At 36.4% G+C, this 22,764-nt stretch overlaps 1 protein-coding gene across 2 annotated transcripts in view; it reads right to left on the bottom strand.

Annotated features, from left to right (window-relative positions):
- The window catches only part of LOC127161582 (NACHT, LRR and PYD domains-containing protein 12-like), a 28,216-nt gene extending 10,204 nt beyond the window's left edge, over nucleotides 1–18,012 (bottom strand). The window contains exons 1-6 of one of the 2 annotated variants that reach the window (XM_051104326.1): nucleotides 17,996–18,012; nucleotides 17,390–17,469; nucleotides 16,752–16,865; nucleotides 10,749–10,862; nucleotides 6,012–7,775; nucleotides 5,429–5,599 (exon numbers count right to left, since the gene is read on the bottom strand). In XM_051104326.1, the coding sequence (XP_050960283.1) occupies nucleotides 5,429–5,599; nucleotides 6,012–7,775; nucleotides 10,749–10,862; nucleotides 16,752–16,865; nucleotides 17,390–17,439 (2,213 nt within the window). In that variant the 5' untranslated portion in view covers nucleotides 17,440–17,469; nucleotides 17,996–18,012. The remainder of the gene's footprint in view (nucleotides 1–5,428; nucleotides 5,600–6,011; nucleotides 7,776–10,748; nucleotides 10,863–16,751; nucleotides 16,866–17,389; nucleotides 17,470–17,995) is intronic. The other variant, XM_051104327.1, reaches the window with a different exon arrangement.
- Between the last annotated feature and the right edge of the window lie 4,752 nt (nucleotides 18,013–22,764).

The raw sequence follows: 22,764 nt of genomic DNA, 5'->3' as shown, positions 1-22,764 counted from the left end.
TCCCAGAGCACAAAACATGATCATAAAACATCTAATGACTGTATTTTTAATTTAAAATCTCTGTTTTATTAGTCACACAGCTGAGTTATTTTAATCTGTACTAAAATGTGCAGTAAATGTCCAATGTTTGGAAACATGATTTTTACTTGTTTTTAATGAAGTCTACATGTATTATTATTATTATAGTAAAAACAATAATACTGTGAAATATTACAATTTGAAATAGCCATTTTTTTTATTTGAATGTATTTTAAGATCTAATTTATTCCTGTGATCAAAGCTGAATTTTCAGCATCATTACTCCAGTCTTTACTGTCACATTATTCTTCAGAAATCATTCTAACATGTTGATTTGCTGCTAAATTATTGGTGTTTAGTTTTTAAAAATGGTTAATTATAAATGTTAAAAACATTTTTGCTGCTTAATATTTTGTGAAAAATTTGTTTTTTCAGATTTTATTTATTAACAAGTTAAAAAGAACATCATGTATTTAAATAGAATCTTTTGTAACATTATAAATGCTTTTACTGTCTCTAATGATCAAGTAATGCATGTTTACATTAATAAAAGCATCCCAGATATATTTACTGTAGTACATCTGCATAAATATTCAGCAGCACAACTGTTATAACGGTTAAGCATATTAGAATTTTAATGTTTTTTACTGTATTTCTGAGCAGCCTTAGTCACCATAAGATACTTCATTAGAAACATATTGTAACATTTCCAATTTTTGACAAGGAAAGTGTGGAGTTGTGATGTGATGTGAGTGTGTGTGTGTGTGTGTGTGTGTGTGTACACACAGGTTTCATCACCAAGGATAGCAAAACCAATGTATTCCAGTACATTACAAAACAGTATGTAATAGAATGCTCTGTGTATATGATTATACTTCTTAAAATCATAAACAGGCCCTATAGTGTCCATACCTGTGTCTATTCCTAAAGCCACCCCTACACCTACTCCTAACCATATGCTGAAACTGCTGATCAGTAAAGGTGTACTTTGAAGGTGCAGGTATTGAGTTTGGGAACAATATGAGATGCATGTGGTTGATTCTCCTGTTAAATACCTGTTAGACACTTTATTCCCATGTTTTGAATATTTAAAAAAAAATCTTTAATATAAACACCTCTCTGAGCTAATATATAAACGAAAAAAGCAAAAGAAATGCAGATTTGTACTCGGGTTGGTTGCCTCAAAAGCCCACTAAGTGCTAACAGCCTACTGATGGGCTATTAGCACTTAGTGTAAACGGACGATCCATTTAAAATACCTGTTGTTTCAAATGTTACTTGCTGCTATGAAGGATTAGTTTTAATTATAAATGTTAAAAACATTTTTGCTGCTTAATATTTTGTGGAAAATTTGTTTTTTCAGATTTTATTTATTAACAAGTTAAAAAGAACATCATGTACTAAATGAACTAAATGAATTTACTAAATGAATTTTATTGTCTAGAACTAAATGAAGATAAATGATTTGGCGTGTGATGTGTTTATTGAACCAATCAGATAAGAGTAAATGGAGTCCGCGAGAGTCTCATTTGATTGGCTACAAAAAGGTGGTGGCCCCGCCCTCCCCCTCACGCTTGCAAAACTCAGTGAGTGAGAGAATCGTGCCAAAAGTGTAAGCGCAGATAAAAGAAAGACGGAGCTGTACGTATCGGATTATTTCAGCAACTTTGTGTCCTACATACACAGCAAGTCATTTAGACATTTGCAACAGTTTGTTTTTTACACATACAGATTGGTCCTACGCAGTCAATCTGTTTTGCAGATCTTTAAACTGTTGTTTTCGTGTGCAAATCACTGTTCACAGGCTTGCAGTACTTTTGACCGTATTTTAGCGAAAAGAACGTGCCAAAAGTGTAAGCACGGAGAAATGGAAGTCGGAAGAATGCAGATCCTATTTATTTTGCGAAAGCATGAAGCTGCAGTTTCACAATACATGAATTACACTTACGAGTAACAGTAAAATGCTGCAAATCTTTTTTTCTTACGCTTGAAACACGATTTACACTTTTACAAAGCTTCTCTTGCGCATGCAAATTTAACGCTTGCGGTCTTATGTACACTTGCACAACACGTACTCTTCACATGCAAATCTTTATGGCATTATTTCATCTCCATAGTTTTCTATGCATTTCTGTTCTTTTGTTCTAAATTATAGTTTCGATTGCACTTATTTGTAATTAAAATAATAGTCATCAGCTAAGAAGCAGCTTCTGTTATTCGTATTTGGCTGTGCATTTATTTATCATCTGTGAGCTGACGCAGAACCATCAGCAGACTTGTTCAGCCTCCCTGTGTGAAGACTTACAAGTGTAAAGACCTGCAACTTTACCTGCACAAATTACTGAGCAACAAAACCCACAACACACGTTAAATCTTCCCTTTACACACTCTCTGTCCTCTTTTCCTCCTCTAGCATGTGTTTCCAATACATTCTGGTTGTCTCGCAACAATGCTCTAACATCACACATAGACAGCAACACAATATTGCTAACCTGCATCCTATCTCCACATCCTCTACTGCTCCTCTTTCTTTCTCTGTGGGTCTCTAAAAGCAGACTTTAACATTTTCCTTACAATCTACACTCAGCATCTTGGACTTGACTGAGACCTGGATTCATCCAGAAGACTCAACAAACCCAGATGTTCTCTCTAACAATTTCAGTGGAGGCACTGGTCTGCTCATTTCTAACAATTGGAAATACTCAACCCATGAAATAACCAATTTGAATCTCATGCTATTACTGTAACAGCTCCTATTATTACTTCACTTACAGTCTTTGGTGACTTCAACATTCATCTTGACAGGCCTTATGACAGACTTCCATTCATTTCGATTTCAAACACCTTACCACTAAAAGCACTCACAAATCAGGCAACCAACTTAATTTACACACGCAACTGCATTGCAGACAACATTTAGGTATAACCCCTACACATCTCTGACTGCTTTTTCACAACATTTAACCTACATCTTCCTACCTGTGTGCCACCAATCCCTCTACCGGTTACTTTTAGACAAAACCTACGCTCCCCTTTCACCCCCCCCCCATTTTTCCTCTGTAGTGTCATCCCCTCTTCCCTCACCTACTCATTTCTCATCTCTGGATGTGAATGCAGCAACTGACACTTTATGATCTACTTCAACTTTTTGTCTAGACGATATATGTCCTCTCTCCTCCAGGCCAGCACGGGCTGCCCACACTAACCAGTGGCGTAACGGACGAGCATGCACTGCAGGGGGGGCCCTGCGATAACCTCTTTGTGATGATTTGTGGTGTATCATGTGTCGACGAAAGGCAGAGATATTAGAGCCCTGCATGGGCCTCAAATCTAGCCCCTAGTCCGACCCTTGTCTGACAGTTTATCAGAATTCTTGGCCCGAGTCCAACCAAAGTTGATCATAGCCCATGTTTTATCAGTTTACCTTCTCAAAACATCCAGACTTGCCTAAACTAAAATCTATAGATATAAAGCAGCTCAAGTATATCACAATGTTTAAACACTTAACCTAGATAAATGTGGCTGTCAGAGGCAAGCTTTTGCCCATTTCGTGCACTTGAATTAATTTACACCGCAATAATTTCATAGCGCATCACCGCATGACGCGCTGTGAGGATAGTAAAAGATTAGGCTATTAGCTTACTCCTCATTGAAAATGTTTTTAAAAACTTATTTTTAAAAGAGATACATTAATTTATACAACAAATTATAGGCCTATAACTAAAATTATTAGTACTGCAGTCATCAATAAAAACTATTTCACGCACAAATTTTAAAAAAAACAACCTGTTTAACACTAAATACGTTCTTCTCATGTTTTTCACTATACAGGTCACAAGAGAAATATTAAGGGAATAATTTAAGACAGTTAAATACTGTTATCAGCATATATTGAAATAAATTAGTCTCTCATTGTCTCTGTGAGAATATGCGCCATTAATGCAGCGTTAGAAATCTTGGTCTGTTTTTTTTTTTTTTTTTTTCTTTCTCTTTCTGTAGGCTATATATTGAATTGACAGAGGCCAAGACGTTCACCACGCATAATACTGCACAAAGTTTGCATGTTGCTTGTGTGAAATCCATTGGCTCGCCTTCATGGTTTAAAACAGAAATATTTATTTTTTATATTTATGTTTCTTTTTTATTTATAGAAACATATCCTCTCCCCACCCTCCCCGGAGGGGCCCCACAATATTTCGCTATTGTACTGCTACTAACCCCTACTTGTCCAATGTTCTTAGTGAGCATCGGTCCAAACTCAGCAGCAGCAGAGAGAAAATGGTGCAAATCACAAGATCCATCAGACTGGAGTATGTATAAATCTCTACTTTCACCTTTCTCTGCAGAAGTCTATACTGCTAACTCTTAATATTTCCACAACAAGGTTAACAGCGCTCCAGCCACACGAAATCTCTTCAAAACATTCAATTCTCTCCTCTGTCCCCTTCCACCACCTCCTACTACATCTTTAACAGCTGATGATTTTGAAGTCTCTGAAGCCTTTCAGATTGTAAAAGCTAATTCCAAATCATTAGTTCTTATTCTCCAGGATCTATCTGCCACTTTTGGCACTGAATCATCAGATCCTCCTGTCCACCCTCTCATCACTGGGCATCACAGGAATTCCACTTTGCCAGTTTGAATCCTATCTCACTGGTAGGTCTTTCAGGGTGGCCTGGGGAGGGGAGGTATACAAAGCAATCAACTGGTCACTGGGATTCTTCAGGGATGAGTTCTTTGACCCCTTCTCTTCTCCAAATACATCACTGGGTCCCATCATACAGGCACATGGCTTTTCCTACTGTTGCTATGTTGATGAGACAGCTCAGTCCTTCATTTCAACCAGATGATCCAATGGTAGCTGCATGGAGGTCAGGCTGCCTGGCAGACATCGTGGCATGGATGAAAGAAAGTTACCTACAACTCAACCTGGCAAAGACTGAGCTTCTACTTTTCCCTGCCACTCCGAATCTACAGCATGATTTTACCATCCAGTTAGGTTCATCAACAATTACCTCACCAAGTTTCAAAGATCACACTGTAAAAACTGCTCGATCTTGCAGGTTTGCATTGCACTATATCAGAAAGATCAGGCCCTTTCTAATGGAGCATGCTGCACAACTTCTTGTCCAGGCCTTTGTCATTTCTAGGTTGGACTACTGCAATGTTCTTCTGGCTGTACTTCCATCATGCACAATCAAACCTCTACAATGATTCAGAATGCAGTGGCATGTCTCATCTTCAACGAGCCGAAAAGGGCCCATGTTACACCTCTCACATATTTCAAACAATACCTATTTTTTACATTTTGTCTGAGTTGTCATTGTGTTCTCTGACTTTTTTTTTTTTTTTTTTGAGTGATTTTTTTTCACTTCACAAATACTTCTCAGTGTGTAATATATAATCTTACCATAGTATCTCCAGTTTACAGTGAGAATCCTCCAGTGCAGAAAAGAGCTGATTCACTGAATTTCCTATTTTATTCCCAGACAGATCCAGTTCTGTCAGGTGTGAGGGGTTTGATCTCAGAGCTGAAGCCAGAGCAGCACAACCTTCATCTTTAAGACCACAATATTTCAACCTGTTGAGAACAATGACACACTCTTCACTCTCTCAGATTAGACGAGATCAGCTTAGCTGTGATTCCACTATTAATTCCATATTACATGTTTGATAAATCATTGGACTGAGATCCAAAATGTCACAGAACAAACACATAAGCCTCATTTAGGAAAATAAATAATATTTACTTTGTTGTAAAATGTCAGTGGTTCAAAATCCTTTTTTTGCATAGACATTTTTATTACTGACAAACACGAGTAATTTATTCATGTCATTTCTCTGACTCTGAATGTTACAGTGTCAGTGATTTGATATAAAACCACTGACCACTAAATTCTGAACAACATCTGCAGCACTGAAGATGTATGAGCTTTTAACTTTGATTTTCTTCATGTTTTAACAGTGACGTGATTGTTCTCAGTGATACTTACTGAACTGAACTGGATTCTTTAATCACAGGTAGCAGCTTCTGAAGAATTTTCAGTTTGAAGGTTTTATCGTTTCCACAAACAAATTTATTAATATCAAACTTGTCCAGCTTTTCCTCTGATGTCAACAGCACAAAAACTACAGCTGACCACTGAGATGAAGAGAGTTTGGCTTCACTTATTCTGCCAGATTTCAGATACTGCTGTATTTCCTCCACTAGTGAATGATCACACAGTTCATTCAGACAGTGAAACAGATTGATGGATTTCTCTGGAGAGTCAATGGTCCTGATCTTCTTCTTGATGTACTCAACTGTTTTCTCATTGCTGTTAGAGCTGGTTCTTGTTGGGGTCATTATGTGTCGTAGAAGAATCTGATGAGAATCCACTGACAAACCCAGAAGAAACCGCAGGAAAAGATCCAGATGTCCATTTTTACTCCGCAGAGCCTCATCCACAGCTCTCTGATGCAGCTCAGACAGTGAAACATGAAAGTAGTTAGACATATGGTCAAACGCATTTCTTTTGTTGTTTGTACAGAAGAGGAGTGCATATAGAGCTGCTAGATGTTCCTGAATGCTCAGATGAACAAAGCAGAAGACTTTCCCTTGATACAAGCCAAACTCCTCTCTGAAGATTTGAGTGCACAATCCTGAGTACACTGATGCTTCTGTCACATCAATGCCACACTCTCTCAGGTCTTCCTCATAGAAGATCAGGTTGCCTTTCACAAGCTGCTGAAAAGCCACTTTTCCCAGTTTGAGGATCATGTCTTCATCTGTCACCTTCTTCTCATAGTCCTTCTCACGTCTGATATTGGTCTGAAGGATCAGGAAGTGTGTGTACATTTGAGTGAGAGTCTTGGGAATCTCTCCACTCTCTGCTCGACTCAACATCTTCTCTAAAACAGCGGCTGAGATCCAGCAGAACACTGGGATGTGACACATGATGTAGAGGCTCCTTGATGACTTCAGGTGTGAGATGATCCTGTTGGCCAGACTCTGATCACTGATTCTCTTCCTGAAATATTCCTCTTTCTGTGGCTCATCGAAGCCTCGTACCTCTGTCACTCGATGGACACACTCAGAGGGGACGAGATCAGCAGCTGCTGGTCTGGAGGTGATCCAGATGAGAGCAGAGGGAAGCAGATTCCCCACAATGAGGTTCATCAGCAGCACGTCCACTGAGGCTGATTCAGATATATTAAACATTTTCACTTTGCTCTTAAAGTCCAGAGACAGACGACACTCATCCAGACCATCAAAGATGAACAACACTTTATATTCGTCACTGGATATTTCCATTTCTTTAGTTTCAGGGAAAAAAACATGAAGAAGATCTGAAAGACTGAGTGTTTTGTCCTTTATCAAGTTGATTTCTCTGAAAGGAAGTGGAAATATGAGCTGGACCTCCTGATTCTCTTTCCCTTCAGCCCAGTCCAGGATGAACTTCTGCACAGAGACTGTTTTTCCAATGCCAGCGACTCCCTTTGTCAGCACAGTTCTGATGGCTTTGTCTTGTCCAGGTAAAGGTCTAAAGATGTCATTGCATCTGATGGCTGTGTCCTCTGTTGCTGTTCTCCTGGATTGTCTCTCAATCTGTCTCACCTCATGCTCATTACTGATCTCTCCACTCTCACTCTGTGTGATGTAGAGCTCTGTGTAGATCTCATTCAGGAGTGTTGGGTTTCCCTGTGTCGCTGTTCCCTCATACAGACGCTCAAACTTCTTCATCAGATTAGATCTAAATGTGTTGAGGACTTCATGCCTGTAAAATTAAAATCCTGCATTATTAACTCAGCTACACTCTAAAAAGTGCTGGGTTATTTCTGTAAACACATTGCTGGGTTAATTGTGCTGGGTCAAAATTCTGGGTTGTTTGAGGTACTGTAAACACACAGTTGGGTTGATCATGCTGGGTCAAATGGACTTTCACCACTGAACACGCGGGTTGGGTTATTTTAACCCAACCGGTTTGTTTATTTTTCCACTTCATCGAACTTTCTGGATTCTTCACTCATCTCCTCGTCAGGCGGTCACGCAATTTGCAGCAAGCAGGATTATACGGTAAGTTAATATGATTATATGATTATTTACCTTTATTTTTTAACAAGTTGTGGTTTAAAGCGCATGATTTCACTGTTTAATGCAATATTTGATATGTCGCTATGTGGGGTTAGCGTTTTATTCTGTGAATGATTAACGAACGTTAAGTAGCAGCCTATAGTGAGGTACTTTTTTGCCTCAACAATCACTTTATCTTTAAATAAAAGTTGTGTGCGTGCACGTGCAAAGTTTTATTCATATATAGCACACGTCCCTTTTTTAACGCTTCATGAGACCAGGCATAGGTTAGAAATACGGGTAAGTTCAGTTACTGTCCGCATACTGTATGGCTTTGTAATGTTTTGTCAGAATTATGTCATTTCGTACTAAAATTGATCTTTTAAGGGCATATTTTTTCAAGTCAATGTTTGCGATGTGCCGAATCCAACGATAGATCCGTCATTGTTATGTTGTGCATTTTCGCGCTTTTTTTCCTCAGGTAACTGCATTAGCTCCACTATGCACCTTACTTTAACTCTCGTGGCGTATAAGCAGTGGTGTGCTGCAGGGTATACACAGGTATACGGCTTATGTCCACTTCTTTATCAGTTGGCTTTGCGTGTACCCTCTTCTAAATCCCCTCTGTTGCGCATCGAGTAGTGTCCTGCATTAGCCAAAATCGTGACAGTCCACCACATGAATAGCTAATTTAATCGCATGTGCGTATATACAAATATTCCCTAAAAACACCCGGTAACGACAGTTATGCGGTCAGAACAGTGGCGGGGTCTTTCTTTTAAATATATTTGATGATTGCGCCGAAATGCGCCCGCGCCCGCTTCGTCCACTCCACCCATATGCTGCCTGTTCACACAGGGCATGTCAGAGAAAACCCGACCGATTTAATCAGAAACTGCGGAGAAGCACGTGATCACCTGATCTGTGTTTAAACGATTGTGCTGCATGTAAACGCATTAACCTGCTTTCTATATAAAATAGGTTTTGTGAAATTCTAATTTTCTAAATCTGAAATTTCATTCTAGATATGTGAGATTCTTGCTGGTGCAGATGGACAGCTTTGTAATAGAGAAGTTGAAGGAAAGGCAGCTTGATACCCTGGTTAAAACCTTTGAAAGTAAGTTATATCATTCAGTAACATTCAATAACCATGATTTGTTTTAGAATTTGATCTTTTCATTAAAATAACCATAGTTACTGGTATTATACATAGTTATTTATTTAACCACATTTGTGTGTGTTTTTTTTTTTTTTGTTTGTTTTTTTTGTTCTTTTTTTTTTCAAACTTGATCAGATTTCACAAGACTTCAGGAAGCTACATCCAGAGGCAGATTTTTTGTAGACTGGGCTACATTTGCAAGATGGAAAAGTGCATTAAGAGCTGGGTGACATGATGTCAGGTAAAGGATTTCCTATAATATGTCAATCTATAGAAAATTTTCATATGAAAGTGTTTCATTGTGTTGTTTTGATTGTGAGATAAGTTTCACAGTTTGCACTGTATTATTCTTGTGGTCTAGATGTTAAAGGGGAGAGTGCTTATTCTGCCCATTCTGGAGGAAGGGTCCACAGAACCACAACCACAGAATTCTGGAAGCCATTCATTGACATACAAACCTGTAAGTTATGTTTTACTTGTGTATATATATATATATATATATATATAAAATGAAACTGATACTTCCTACTGACACACTACAGCAAAAAATAGAAATCACTCACTTAAAACAATTGTTTAGCTGGTGAAAATACTACTGTTCCAATCATTTTGGCCACCACTGTATGAGGTGTTCAGATGTAAAAGACTAAAAATGTGCAGTTTGAAATTTTCTTCTAAAATGAGTATATTTTAAAGGCATAAGTGTCTTCAAGACTAAGTGTTGTATAATTAACAGGTGCAGACCGGCATGGAGGATTTGTGCCTTGGGGATGAGACAACGTCATCCCAGACTGTCGCCCTTTGTTACGGACCGTGCCACTGAAGCCACTGACTTGTTGCCTGGGAATTTCTCCAGCTTGCAGTATATTATATTGATGGACATAAGTCTTCATGTGTGATTTTTTTTTTTTTTTTTTTCTCTGGTCACTTGTAACATGTTTTAAATTGTCATATGTATTGTCTGGTGGACACTTTGTTTGGCTTAGTTTTAATAGCAAATGTTTGGAATGATTCTCATGTGGTAATCATTCATTTTTGAGTGTTCTGCTGCTGCAATGTTGACAAATGGTCGGATAAAATGCTGCACCCATTTGAAAATTGTTTTAAAAAGAAATAAACCTCATTAAATTGATGTTTACATTTGCATTTTTTTTGTGTTTTTCTAACTGTATTACAGAAAAACAATAATAATTTTACATTCGTTTGTGATTATTTATTATTATTGGTAAATATAAAGGTAGCAAGGCAATAAGACAACAAATAACCCAATGATTAGCTTATGTTTAACCCAGCAACACAGTTAACCTGACCCACTGGTTGGGTCAAATAAACAACCCAGCATTCTGGGTCAAATGGTTAAACCCAGCACTTGGGTCAAAACAACCCAACGCGTGTTCTGTCCCATAGTTACCCAGCAGCTGGGTTAAGGTTGGGTTATTTTTTAACCCAGCACTTTTTAGAGTGTACGCTAACATATTCTGTATCATAATCAAATCAATTTTTACAGAAATATTAAACCTGAGATCAGTCGTTGTATCTTCACTCTTATAATCTAATGGTTGATCCATAGACGCTTCTCTCCTCATAGACACACAGCTGGTCTCTGGTTCTGATCTCTTCTGCTGAACTGAACTATAACAGGGAAGATTAAAGTGAATCCTTTAAATTACCAAATTTAACAATATACATATTATCATATTATCATTATTGTCATATTATCATTTCATTTATTCTACTTTGTTACAAAAGATGTTAAAAAGAACGGAGTGCTTTCACTAATGAGTCCCTCTGTGCAACACTATGTATTAAATTATTAGATAAAAAAAAACTATTTGCAATGTACAAGAATTTCTCATATATTGTAGCAATATATATGCACTATTTTGATAATATAAAATGACGTTTTAATAATATTTATAAAATGTACCTGAGATCAGTGTTTGTATCTCCACTCTTAAACTTTATTATTTGATCCATAGACGCGTCACAGCTGGGTTCTGATCTCTTCTGCTGAACTGAACTATAACAAAAAGATTAAACTGAATCCTTTAAATGACTGTATTTAACAAAGTACATATTATCATTTCATTAACACTATTTTATTACAAAACATGTTAAAGAGAACTCAGTGCTTTCACAAATGAGTCTCTCTGTGTAATACTGTTAAAATATCAGATAAAAGATAAAAAAAAAAAAAAAATACCTATTAGCAATGTAAAAGAAGAATTTTTCATATATTGTAGAAATATATATGCACTATTTTAATAATATTTATCACACGACTCCATGGAATACTCTATTCACCACATTCCGAAGTATGATACTCCCAGATAACAACTGGTGAAAACACAGGTTTATCCGGGTTACTGCCTGGAGTCGGTGCTGTTTGCTTACTGGGAGCATTTTTTCTTCATGGAAACTTTGCGTTTGGTTGGCTAATAAGATATTAAAACTCAATTAAATATTAAATATCGCTCTCTCATTTCATACAAATGCAGCTGCTATCATTTTGCAATGACTGTTTTGTACACAGTAATGGATTATAAGATAACTAACAAACTGGTTAGACTTTGAAACACTTTTATCTTAAATTGATATCTTTTATCTGAAAAGTTGTGTAATAAGTGGATTGAGTGCACCGTACCCCTTACATGTCTGTTTAGTTTTAAATGACCTCTTCTTAGCAACTGCCTTCCTCATGGAAGCTTTGTGTTCAAATAATTCAACTCAGATCAATGTTTTGTGTTCAATTTACTTTTGTGGCAAGTAGCCGTGTAATAAGCTGGATAATGTACATCCAGCCAGCTGCTATCACAAAATGAAGCCCTTCAGTCTTGTACAACAGCCTTCTGCTTCACGTCAAGCCTGTTGGGCTTTATTGTGCGATAGCAACCGGCTGGTTGTACATCATCTCTTACTTATAAAATGTACCTGAGATCAGTCTTTGAATCTCCACTCTTAAACTTTATTATTTGATCCATAGATGCGTCACTCCTCAGAGACACACAGCTGGACTCTGCTTTTGATCTCGTCTGCTGAACTGAACTATAAAAGATAGAGATTAAAGTGAATCATTTAAATGACCATAATTAACAAAGTACATACTCCTATATTATCATTTATACTATTTTATTAAAAAAGATGTTAAAAAGAACGCATTCACATATGAGTCTGATGATAAATGATCCCAGCCGAGGAAAAAGGGTCTTATCTAACTAAACAATTGGTTATTTTCATTTTAAAAATACAATTTAAATACTTTTTATTCTCAAACGCTCATCTTGCCTTTCTCTCCCTGAACTAGGGATGCACCGAAATGAAAATTCTTGGCCGAAACCGAAAACCGAAAAAGAGGAAACCAAGGCCGAAAACCGAAACACTGAAAGAAATTATGCCAATTATTAGTACCATTGCATTTGTGGCTATGACTGTGTACTAACCTTACTAAAATCAAGGCATTGCAATTGCATAAATTAATATTAAAGTTTCAAAGAATAAATCGTTGAGGTTGAGCTTGTCGTCTGCCTGACATTTGAGAAAGATTTGAGAGAGTGCATTTAAATAGGGCCAGTGCGTAAATTAAAATTTTTGTCAAATGTTTAAAATATCTAGCAGAAATATGGCTACAATCTGATAGTCACATATATAGTAGCCTAAGGGGCCGTTCACATATCGCGTCTTTTGCGCGCTCAAGTTCATTTTTTCAAATGTAAACGCACGGCAGCCGCGCTCATAACGGAAGTTTTTTTCAGGCGCGTCTGTATGGGGTTAGAATCGTTGCATAATTCCAAATAAATACATTATGATCCACAAATAAATGTAAAGCGATTGACAAAAACAAAGCATATTCACAAAATAAATAGAATGAGATCCACAAATAAATCTTAGAGTTCCACAAACATAAATTATATTCACAAGTAAAAAAATTAGAATTGCAAATAAAAAACATACTCACAAATATTTTTTTTATTTTACAAACACAACTTTGCCCGGCATTTATATGTGAATCGCGTACTGTGCATTTGTAGATCGCTGCGCGTATTTGTGGATTGCTTTCTGTGCATTTGTGGATCGCAGCGCATATTTGTGGATTGCTCTCTGTGCATTTGTAAATCGCTGCGTGTATTTGTGGATTTTGAAACATTTCAAGCGTCAAGACGCACACTGATCCACAAATGCATGGACTCCACCCACCTTCTACTTAAGCCAATCAGATACCGGCCACGTGGGGCTGACCAATCGTTGCATGTTCTCGCTCCAACCAGTCACGTTTTGCCTTACAATCAGTGCGGGACCAGCCGTAATTCAGGACAATTAACCAGTCTCTTCAAAATGGACGATTAGGACAGTGGTGCTCATCACAGCATTATTGTAATAATATCTAAAATAAAACAAGTAATGTTATGTGTAATGTAATCAGTGTTTCATGTATCACTGAGTCGATGCGTGTTTTGACCGTGAGTGTGTTTAGCAAACTGGTATTCTACGGTGACCGGGAGGGGAGGTCTTCGGTTCACTTAGTTTTGTCGTGGCCACGACATATAAACTCGTGAGAACGTGATAATATAACACAGCCACGAGATATTAATTTGTGGGAACGTTATATTATGTCGTGGCCACGAGACCGTTTTGTCGAGAGAACGACTTCCATTTCTCGTGGCCACGTCTTATTATGATGAGGGAACGGCATATTTTTCTCATGCATAAACAAACCTTCGTGACCATAGCAACCTGGGATTATCAGAGTTGTTTAAAACATTTTTACTAACATGAAACATTTCATTTAATATTTGTATATTCTTCTTCTTCTTCTTCTTCTTCTTCTTCTTATTATTATTATTATTATTAATAAGAACGTTATGTAAGATCGAAATTAAGGGAAAATATAAAAATATAATAATAGGCTAATAATAATGATGTTGATGAAGATGATGGTGATAATAATGGCCTAATAATAATATACAAATATTTTGAAGACGATTGAGGGATGGGTAAAAATGTTTTCTTGTATGCCTATGTTACTTAGACTACTTTAGGTAACGTTTATTCATTATAAACTTAATATGAATGCTGTTTACATTGCGTGCAATATAATAATTTATATTATAAAACAATAAAAGAAATTATGAAATAATCTATAATAATTAATATAATAATTTATTAATTCAAAATAAAATAATAATGAATCCACCATCTCTGATAATCCCGGGTTGCTATGGTCACGCAGGTTTGTTTATGCAATAAACTGGTGTCCACAAGAAAAATATGTCGTTCCCTCAACATAAGTCGTGGCATAAGTATGTCGTTACCTCGACAAAACGTTCTCCTGCCCACGATGTAATATCACGTTCCCACAAATTAATATCTCGTGGCTGTGTTATATTATCACGTTCTCACGAGTTTATATGTCGTGGCCACGACAAAACTAAGTGAACCGAAGACCTCCCCTCCCGGTCACCGTAGAATACCAGTTTGCTAAACACACTCACGGTCAAAACACGCATCGACTCAGTGATGCATGAAACACTGATTACATTACACATAACATTACTTGTTTTATTTTAGACATTATTACAATAATGCTGTGATGAGCACCACTGTCCTAGTCGTCCATTTTGAAGAGACTGGTTAATTGTCCTGAATTACGGCTGTTACTGATTGTAAGGCAAAACGTGACTGGTTGGAGCGAGAACATGCAACGATTGGTCAGCCCCACGTGGCCCCGGTATCTGATTGGCTTAAGTAGAAGGTGGGTGGAGTCCATGCATTTGTGGATCAGTGTGCGTCTTGACGCTTGAAATGTTTCAAAATCCACAAATACGCGCAGCGATTTACAAATGCACAGAGAGCAATCCACAAATATGCGCTGCGATCCACAAATGCACAGAAAGCAATCCACAAATACGCGCAGCGATCTACAAATGCACAGTACGCGATTCACATATAAATGCCGGGCAAAGTTGTGTTTGTAAAATAAAAAAAATATTTGTGAGTATGTTTTTTATTTGCAATTCTAATTTTTTTACTTGTGAATATAATTCATGTTTGTGGAACTCTAAGATTTATTTGTGGATCTCATTCTATTTATTTTGTGAATATGCTTTGTTTTTGTCAATTGCTTTACATTTAATTGTGGATCATAATGTATTTATTTGGAATTATGCAACGATTCTAACCCCATACGTCTGCGGCATGCTGCAAGCGGACCACGGGTCACGTGACAAGATTCAACCAATTAGCTTAATCCTTTCCCGTAACAACATTGAAAGCTCAGCCAAGACGGAGAAAAACAGCTGAACATAGCTGTACATTTTTAAATAAATCTAGTAGCAGAGCTACAGCAAGTGATTTTTAGTGCTGGAAATCCGTTTGTCCTCTGATGAAACTTCGGCGTCTTCATTGAGAGTGCGGGTCATGGTTGCTTAGCAACGGCAGACGCCACGGGAGCGCAAGCTACAGAGCACTTTGCAAAGGAGGAGAAATCCTAGCGTTTTCCACGGGTTTTTACGATATGTGAACAGCCCCTAGAGTGTACTTTTCATTGTTTTCACTCCGTGGTCCGTCTCAACCTCACACCGCAGACATGTTGCTTCAGACAAGCACGTGCAGGCCGCGGTTTCTGTTTGCGTCATCACAACATACTGTTTCGGCCGTGTTGTTTCGGTGATAAAAATCTTTCGGCCGAAAACCGAAAATGCACTTTTGGGCCATTTTCGGCCGAAAATTTTCGGTGCCCGAATATTCGGTGCATCCCTACCCTGAACTCTGTGTATTCTGGTTCAAGACAGTTAGGGTATGTTGAAAAACTACATCATATTTTCTCCAAAGAAAACATCCTACATCACTGCAGAAATACCGCCTCAGTCTTTGCAAAGTAAACATACAAAGAAGATCAAACACCCTCAAAAAAAAAAAAAAAGGTAAGGTAAGGTAAAACAGCGATATAGGATGATTTCGAAGTTGAGGGAGAACGTGAGATGGGAGTTTTTCGACATACACTAACTGTCATGAACCGCAAAAAAAAAACAAAAAAAAAAACAGTCCAGGCAGAGCAAGACAAGACGAGCATTTGGCATTAACAAGAATATATATTGTATTATTTTTATTAAAATAACCAATCGTAACACTAGATAAAAGCCTTCTTTCTCAGCTGGAATCATTCACAACCACATTTGTGATCGTTTGAAGCCGCATTTAAACTACATTTTGGAAGTTCAAAATCGGGGCACCATATCAGTCCATTGTATGGAGAAAAACGCTGAAATGTTTTCCTCAAAAAACAATTTCTTTACGACTGAAGACAGAAAGACATGAACATCTCGGATGACAAGGGGGGGGTGAGTAAATTATTTGTAAATTGTTGTTTTGAAAGTGGACTTCTCCTTAAAAAAAAAAAAAAAAAAAAAAAACCCTACCAGTATTAGCAATGTATAAGAAGAATTTCTCATATATTGTAGAAATATATATGCACTATTTTGATAACATAAAATGACACGTTTTAATAATATTTATAAAATATACCTGAGATCAGTCTTTGAATCTCCACTCTTAAACTTTATTATTTGATCCATAGATGCGTCACTCCTCATAGACACACAGCTGGACTCTGCTTCTGATCTCTTCTGCTGAACTGAACTATAAAAGATAGAGATTAAAGTGAATCATTTAAATGACCATAATTAACAAAGTACATACTCCTATATTATCATTTACACTATTTTATTAAAAAAGATGTTAAAAAGAACACATTCACATGAGTCTCTCTGTGTAACACTGTTAAAATATCAGATAAAGATTATATATTATATATATATATATATATATATATATATATATATATATATATATATATATATATATATATATAAGCAATGTACAAGGACAATTTCTCGTATATGCATTTTGATAATATAAAATTACATTTTAATAATATTTATAAAAGTACTCTTCTGCTGAACTAAACTATAACAAAACAAATTTAATCCTTTATGATGATTATAATTTTTTTTTAAGTTTTAATATTTTTAAAAACACTCTATGAGGAGGCTTTTTGACCTTTTTTTTAAAAAACCTTAATTTTAACTTAAAAACCTCCAAACAGCGGAGACTCCCATCTACCATCATTCAAGATGATTTAATACAGTGTTTATTCACAGTACCTGCATCCTGGAGAAAAATCTTCATCTGTGGATGTTTGTGTGTCATCCATGATGAAACAGAATCCGATCTCCAGCACTGACTGTGAATGGAAATGACAAACAAACACAATAATTCAGCTGAACGGATCCTGAGAAAAACGGGATCATGAGACGCAGCGTTCACTCAGATACACAAAACGCCAACGAAACCATGTTAATTTGCTTGAAAAATAAGATATTAAAACATACGCCATTCTGAGAAATATGGCGTCTCAGCAAATATGGCAAATCAACAAATATGAATGCGGAAGTCACCTGTAAAGCACCTGAGCACTGAGCACGCTCCTTATTTACACACAGATTCACATTCACACCGCAAAATCCACCGCCTTTCTATGAAGCAGCTACACGTAAAATCATGGTTTAACTTTAATAAAGGTTCCGAATCGATTCTGGCTGTTTAAGTGGAGAAACAACAACTCTGAACATTTGCTTTCACTTTTGATTTGTGACGAGAAAATTAATGATGGCGTCACTTAACGAACGCGATGTCAAGCCTTTTCCCCCGAATTAACGATATCAGGCATCGAACTAGCATAGTATTTGGATTCACCAGATCAAACTTACCTTCAATATTCGCCTATCGCGCGTAAGGGAGCGTCTTTAAATCCCACACAGAGTGGGAAAACGTTTGTGACGTCAAATCAATCGTTCTAATAACATTCGTTTTTTTTAGTATACAAAATTATTTCCAAATCGGAAATTAGACATGAACGGCCTCTCAAATCGTATTTACCACTACGAAACTATGGGTATTTAAGAAGAAAAAAAAACTAGTCACATAGTTCACAAACTCTCTCTAACACAGGAAAAATAAACTTTAACATATTACAAATAAAGATAAATGTTAGAAGTATACAGAATAACAAAACCCCGAAATACTCAGTTGAAGCTCAAACACAATAAAACAGAAAAATATGCTCTACCACACTGACTTTACAAAACACAAATACTACTACAAATTAGAAACAACTCACCAAAAATAATCACACATATACATCAACACACATCTTAACAACAATATTTTTGTTTAACTGGCATGGGTGGCCAATAGAACTAACTACATTAAACAGATTTCACAGAGAACAGGTAAACCCTACTTACCTTTCCATAAAGACACAGAACTGTAGCTGAACAACAGCTCCACCCATGTCAAGATGGGCTCAGGGCTCACCTACAAAACACAGCTCCACCCTCCCCTTTGAGACGGAGAACACGTTCTTCTTCTTCTTCTTTTGATTTGATTGGCGGTTGACAACCAACTTTAAAGGTGCATTACCGCCACCTACCAGACTGGTGTGTGGAACAGTACATGACAAAACAACGGAGCTTAGGGAGAAAAGAAACAAATAAAGCTTTACAGTTGTTCCCAAAAAAACATTATATTATTTCTATCAAACCTGTGTTTTTGAGATAAATCATGAGATGTTTAACACTTTGAGTACTTCCTTTTAATAGATTCTGAACATTAATATTTGCAATGTCATTCTCTAGCACTTGAAACATTTGGGAGAACACATTACATCTTCCCTAGATGCATAAAGGTTTTAGAGCCATACATTGCTATGGCTCAGAGAGCAATGCATTTATACATTTACATTTAGTCATTTATCTAAAATGACTTACAAATGAGGACAATAGAAGCACTTAAAATTCAACAAAAGAGCAATGATATTCCGCATCTTAAAAAAGCACTTCTTGTGCTTATCCTAATACTGTGTTGTTTCCTGAATGATCCACAACTGTTTTTGTTTGTTTGTTTAGTGATAGTTGTTCATGAGTCCCTTGTTCGTTCTGAACAGAATGAAGAATGAAAATCATATTTTTTAAATTTATTACTGCCTTTCAGAAGATACATAAAATGCATGTTTCCCAGAATACAAATTAAATTTACCCTGATCTTCAAATTCAAAAAAGTTTTCACCCTCCGGCTCTTAAAGCATTGTCTTTGCTGTGGGTCATTCAGGTAACAACACAGTATTACAACTCAATTCAAGGTCATTTTTATAAACTCAACTATTATTTTCTCTTGTGGATTATATGTAAACGTCTTTTATGTGAAATATCTTATTCAAGTCAGTACTAAATAAACAATAACATGCATTTTGTATGATCCCTCTTTCTTACTTGTTATTTTAGTTTATTTATAACTGGCACATGGACACTTTACAGTTGGTTTCATGACTGTAAGTCATTCTCTTCAAATGCTATTGAAGTTAGAAAAGTGTATACTAATGTGGTGTGTAACTACTTTGCGAATCTCAAACGTCTAACATTAAGCCATCTTTATTTCAGCAAAAGATCTTGAGGCAGGAACAACAAGCTCTCTATTATATAGGGATAAAAAAAAAAATAATATACAGGAAAAAGTGTAGAATTGCACTGTCTGTTTACTCACCTGAGTGAGAGTTGTTGAGACAGGTGAAAAGTGTTTGGTTAATGATGAATATTGACCTATTGTGCGTACTGTTGTGGCTTTTAACCACTGTTAGCAGGGGATAATCGCTGCATTTGGGGTAATTAAAAGAAAAAAAAAAAAAGATTAAAATGATTATTGTGTAAGGTCCCAAGAAGGTTGCACTGTCTGTTCGTTCACACAGGCACAGCTGATTTGCAGCTGCCTTTAGCAGAGACTTTACCAAATACCTCGATTGATCAAAAAAAGAAATGACAGGCCTTGCTAAATCACAATAACTTAAATGTATCAAACAAACACAGAGTTTTTACAGCTTTTTTGTTTGTACTCTCCTTAATAGTACAAATAGTATAAATATCTAATTCTTTAAGTACCACAGAAAAAAAGAGGTTTCTGATAGCTAAATTTACAACGATAAATATGAAACTTAAGTATAATCAAGAGATTGATAATGTAAGCCTCATTTTCCAATTTCTTGTCATAGTTCAAAAATCCAAATATTACATGTTCATATAGTTAAAAAAAGTTGGACAACACTTTGTCATTTATAAATCTAGAAACCTCCCACCATAGCCTCTTTGTATATTGACAATGCCAGAAAATATGAGGTACTGTTTCTGGGTGTGATGTACAAAATGAACAGTTTACATCTATTTCTTCAATAAATCTGTTTAAAAAATGCTTAGTAAGGTAAAACTTGTGCAGTATCTTAAAATAAATTTCTTTACTTTTACTTGTAATAAGATATTTATTAGGTATTACTCAGACTTTCCTCTAATCAATAGTTCTGATAAACTAAGACCAATAGAAAAGAACACGTGATTTACTAACAATTTTTTTTGAAATAATGAACGTATAGCCTTATTATTATTATTATTTTGCTAGATGAAAAACAAATTCTACCACAGAAAGTGTCAGCAGGGTGAAGAAAAGAAGCATATTTAGAGTATGAAATACCTTTACATAAAGACATAATACTAAAAGAGATATCTCCAATTTCTGAGGCATATTCTTTTGGGGTTACAGGGAATTCAAATATGAAATAAATTCATCAGTCAAGAGTTCAACAGCTGACCCACCAAAAGAATCCCTTTGTCAAACCAAGTTTTCATGAATATACTCTTGTGTTTATACAGAATATTACAATTATTCCATATGTAATACTGGTACGGAGAAAAATTGTGCTTGTAAACTAACTTCCACCCCAAAAGTGCTTGCCTGTGAAAAGCTGACAATTTAACAGGCAGTTTTTAAATTTTGTAATCACACATTAACAAAAGTGAGAGACCACCAAGCTGAACAAAAACAGTATTAGATACTATATTCCACACAGAAGAAGGGTCTTTCAAAAAATACTTTAACCAGTTAATTTTGAAAGTGAAAAAAAAATCTATATAATCAAGACCATTTTTATATGAATTATCACAGATTTCCTGATATAATGCACACAATTTTTCCACAGAAAATTTATCATTGTTTGATCAGTTAACTTATTTATTTTACTATCTGAATGAATTGAAGAAGCAACATAAGTAAGCCTAGAAATACCTTCTGCTTTAGCCAACAGAGCACGACCTTTAAACGATAAATCCCTCTGTAGCCAAATGTTAAATCTATCACAGGATTAAAATTTAATGAGATTCTGTAACGTTCATGTTTGGAAATAGCCATACCTAAATAAATTGGAACATCCTTAATAGGAATATTACAAATAGATTTGTCATGACAACTCTTCAAGGCCAACAATTCACATTTTTGCAAATTCAAGCAAAGACCCGAGGCACTTGAAAAAAATCTCACTAATTTTGATCGCCGACTGAATTTGACAAGCATTTTTCAAAAAAAGAGCTGTGTCATCGGCCAACTGACTTATCAAGACACTTCATGCTTCAACTTGAATACCTTCTAAATCACTTGTTTTAATAAAATGGTTAAATGCCTGAGCAACAAAAAAAAAAGTAAACTGAAACTGGGCAACCTTGCCTCACACCTCTTTTCAAATAAAATGTTTGTGTGATGCCTTGACTTAATTTTACTGAACTATTACCACCCGCGTAGAGTTTTCATGGCATTGCTGAAATAGCTCCCGAACCCAAAGCATTCTAAACAATAAAAAAAATAAATAAAAGGATGCTCGACAAGTCAAGTCAAGTCACCTTTATTTATATACCGCCTTTAACAATACAGAATTGTGACAAGGCGGCTGTACAGTATTAAATAGGAAACAGTACATCAAGGCAAACCAAAGGCAACATTAAACACTCACATTATAGGTAAAGGTAGTTAATCAAAAACAATAAAATAAAATGCAATATTGTGTTAAGAGAAAGTGTCCCCAACTAAGCAAGCCAGAGGCGACAGCGGCAAGGAACCAAAACTCCATAGGTGACAAATTCAGGGCTGTAGAGGTCGTCTCTAGGTGCTGATCCACCATCTGGGCTGGGTTCGGACTGGATCCGGGGGACTGCAGTGACCATCTGATCTGGATACGGACTGGATCTGGTGGTTAATGTGACCTCGGAATAAGAGAGAAACAGACTAATATTAGCGTAGATGCCATTCTTCTGACGATGCACCGAGTACATCGGGTGTTATGGGAAGTGTTCCGGTTCCGGTTGACCTAATTAGTGCAGCCTAACAATCCTTTAACGGATTTGAATTATAAGAATGTGGATTTGTTATGTGTAAGCAAGGTTAAAGAGATGGGTCTTTAATCTAGATTTAAACTGACAGAGTGTGTCTGCGTCCCGAACATTGTAGGGTAGATTGTTCCAGAGTTTGGGTGCTAAATAAGAAAAGATCTGCCGCCCGCGGTTGATTTTGATATTCTCGGTATTATCAAATTGCCAGAGTTTTGAGAACGCAGCGGACGTGAGGGACTATAATGCGATAGAGCTCACTCAGGTACTGGGGAGCTAAA

The sequence above is a fragment of the Labeo rohita genome, unplaced genomic scaffold (assembly GCF_022985175.1).
Source record: "Labeo rohita strain BAU-BD-2019 unplaced genomic scaffold, IGBB_LRoh.1.0 scaffold_675, whole genome shotgun sequence".
NCBI lineage: Eukaryota > Metazoa > Chordata > Actinopteri > Cypriniformes > Cyprinidae > Labeo > Labeo rohita.
Note: the sequence above shows the minus strand (reverse complement) of the source record. Positions and strands in the feature narration are given on the sequence as shown.